Raw genomic sequence first — 3,336 nt, forward strand, 5'->3', positions numbered from 1 at the left:
TGAGAAGACACGGAATTTACCCTTCCCTCGAAGAATAGTCGATCAATCTCCCGTGGTGGTGATAATGCACAATTCAACCCCAATTTACATTTCTTGTCCTTCTTACACCATATTTTCCGGGTGGTTGATTTCTTTTTTTATTATGCTGACCATGGAAATGTCCCCACAAAGCCTACATGCTTTACTTGTGCGGGAGGTGAGTTGTTCCCCTTAGATTCGTCGCCATCCACTCCTTCTAAGAATTCATCCGGAGGGTTAATCGCCAAGACCTCCCGCACCACGATCGAGTAATAATCATATCGGTTTCATCGGTAAAAATAGAGGGGATCATCGTGGTCCAAGGTGTGTTTCATAGCCATGGGGAGTGTAAAAATGACTTCCTCATCCCCCACTCTCAATGTCATTCTTCCCCCCTTTACATCAATGAGGGCACCGGCGGTGTTAAGAAATGGTCGCCCAAGGATCAATGGAACTTCAACATCATCATCCACATCGAGAATAACAAAAATCCACCGGGATAATGAGTTTGTCTACTTTAACCGACACATCCTCAACAACACCGCGGGGTTTCTTTATGAGACCCGATCTGCAAGTTGTATTGTCATCCTTGTAGGCCTCATGTCATCTAACCCCAATTTCAAAAAAGCGACTATGTAGGGCATCACATTGATCTCGGCCCCAGAATCTGCTAACGCCTTCTCTTGCATGCCTTCTCCAATCCCACATGGAATGATGAAGCTCCCGGGATCAGTCAACTTCTGAGGGAGCTTCCTCTGAATCATCGCCGAGCAGTTCCGTGGCAATGCAACAGTTTCTAATTCCTCCAATTTTCTCTTGTTACTCAGCAGGTCTTTCATAAATTTGGCATACTTGGGCATTTGGGTTAACGCCTCAACAAGAGGGATATTTATGTGTAACTGCTTGAACACATTCAGGAATTTCTTGAATTGAGCTTCCTCTTTATCTTGCTTTAACCTGGCCGGATAGGGTATGGTCGGCTTGTACTCAGGTACCCTTGGTGTTGGTAGTTGAAGGGTTTCTTCATCTTGTTTTTCTTTTCCCCTTTCAACTAAACTCTCAGACGACATCGGGTCTTCCCGTACGGCTACCCCATCATGCTCAGTACTTGAGCCCTCCTTGGCTCGTGCTTCAACCTGTTTCCCACTTCTGAGGGTGACGGCCTTCAAATGCTCCCTTGGATTATTTTCAGTGTTACTAGGGAGGCTACCCGGTGGGCGCTCTGAATTTGCCCTAGCAAGCTGCCCAACTTGGTTCTCCAATGATTGGATGGAGGCCTGAACATTCCTCAAAACGGTGTTCACTTCAGCGAATTGATTGTTGATGTTCACAAATTTTGCCTCAGTACTGATCATGAATCTCGCTAACACATCTTCGGTGGAGAACTTCTTCTCGGCCTGCTGAGGAAATTGCTGTGGAAGTCCCTGAGGCTGCTGGGGCCGAGGTTGCTGTTGTTGACCCCAAGAAAAATTTGGGTGATTCCTCCACCCCTGATTATATGTGTTTCCATAGGGATTGCCTGGACCTCGAGGGCCTCCCCCAACATAATCAACTGTCTCGACTGGGGCAACAGAGGCTATTGAGATTGGACACTGAGCAAGTAGCATGCCCCGCCCTCCCACAAGTCTCATGAAGACAAAACCGCTCCCGAATTTGAGCTTGAACCCAACATAAAGCCCGATCGAGATCTCTTTGTTAGGGGCCTCCACCTTAGCGGCTAGTGCGAGTGTTGTTATCTATCTCATAAATTCCAGCTGCCTTAGGTGGTTTTACATCCTAGTAGACCAGTGGCATTCGTTACTCGCCATGTTTTCAATCAACATTTCAGCATCTTCAGGGGTTTTATTACTCAATGACCCCCCTGCTGCAGCATCGATGAGTTGTCTAGTTGCATAATTCAGACCATTGCAAAGCATCTGAATTCTCATCCACGAGGAGAAGCCATGATGGGGGCACTTGCGTAGGAGATCCTTGAATCTCTCGTGGGCTTCAAAAAGTGTCTCAGAGTCCCCTTGCCGGAATGCAGAAATTTCTTGCATCAATCTAGCTGCTTTGCTTGGTGGGAAATACCTAGCAAGAAATCTGTCCACCATTTCCTTCCAAGTGGTGATCGACCCCGGTGCTAATGACGTGAGCCACCGATATGCTGCTCCCCTTAGACTGAAAGGGAATAATCTCAATCTTATTGCATCATCAGACACTGAGTTAATCTTGAAGGTGGAACAAATTTGGAGGAAGCGAGACAAATGCGCATGCAGGTCTTCATCAGCTAGCCCATCAAATTGTACAGAATTTTGGATCATCCCAATTGTGCTTGCTTTGATTTCAAAGTTGTTAGCCGGCACGGTGGGAGCATGCACACTGAATTCCTCACCGATGACCGAGGGCCTTTCATAATCGGACAAAGGTGCGCCTAGGTTCCGCCATGATCGAAGGTTCATCGATCTCAACCCGTGTTCCTTGATGTTACGAACTCTCGACCACCTCTCTCAATCTTTTGATGCAAGGCTCTCTCAATTTAGATCAATAGGTTCTACTAAATTTGTTTGATTTGCACGTGTCATAAGATGGTACCTCGCACAATATTGAGAGCCAATAATCAGGACAAAAAAACACGAGATAATAAAACAAAATAAGAGCAAGTGAAATGGAAATATATGTACAAAAAGAAGCAGATGAACAAAATAAAAGAAACAATGGCTAAATCAATAAACTCTAAGTTTTTCCCGAGTATTCCTTGTGGGTCCCGACAACGGCGCCAAAAACTTGATGAGTGCGATCCGCAGAGTGCACGGAGTCGTCAAGTAATACCTCTCGTAGCGAGCACGAGAGGGTCGTATTCCCACAGGGCACAAGGATCTACCCTTACTTCCTCTTCGCTTATTGTCTAGCCGATGATTCGAAAGGTTTCCCTAATCTATTAATTTAACTAAGATAACTACAAGTGGAGACTAAAAATACGGAGAGGGGTATAAAATCGGGGAAAGGAACGGTCACGGATGCGGATTCCCTAGGGGCTACTAAAGTGCAGGGATGCTAAGAATGTCATGCGATTGAAGGTTTGGACCTAGAGATTTCCTAGATTAGATCAACCCGATGGTCACGGCCATTGACCCCTAATCCGGTATAAGTATTGACACGAAATTTCTTCCGATCAAATCCTCATACGATTGCATTAACAAGTGGGAAATCCCTAATTAGAGCCGGAACACAACTTGGTCTAGCCCTAATGGTGGAGGGGTCACTGAATACCGATGGTCACGGCGTATTCGTACATGAATCCCTTCCAAACTTGGTGTGTCTAGTACAAGGGCGATG

At 46.0% G+C, this 3,336-nt stretch overlaps 1 protein-coding gene and 1 non-coding gene across 2 annotated transcripts; one reads left to right on the forward strand and one right to left on the reverse strand.

Moving 5' to 3' along the window:
* Positions 1-572: 572 nt before the first annotated feature.
* Positions 573-1,625, reverse strand: LOC120263159. The gene has a single exon (XM_039271049.1). The coding sequence runs from the start codon at positions 1,623-1,625 to the stop codon at positions 573-575; it is 1,053 nt and encodes a 350-aa protein (XP_039126983.1).
* Positions 1,626-1,956: 331 nt separating this feature from the next.
* Positions 1,957-2,063, forward strand: LOC120264163. Its single transcript, XR_005537335.1, has one exon. It is a non-coding gene; the product is annotated as a small nucleolar RNA R71 (small nucleolar RNA).
* The last annotated feature ends 1,273 nt before the right edge of the window (positions 2,064-3,336 follow it).

This window comes from Dioscorea cayenensis, chromosome 6 (genome assembly GCF_009730915.1).
Source record: "Dioscorea cayenensis subsp. rotundata cultivar TDr96_F1 chromosome 6, TDr96_F1_v2_PseudoChromosome.rev07_lg8_w22 25.fasta, whole genome shotgun sequence".
Taxonomy (NCBI): Eukaryota; Viridiplantae; Streptophyta; class Magnoliopsida; order Dioscoreales; family Dioscoreaceae; genus Dioscorea; species Dioscorea cayenensis.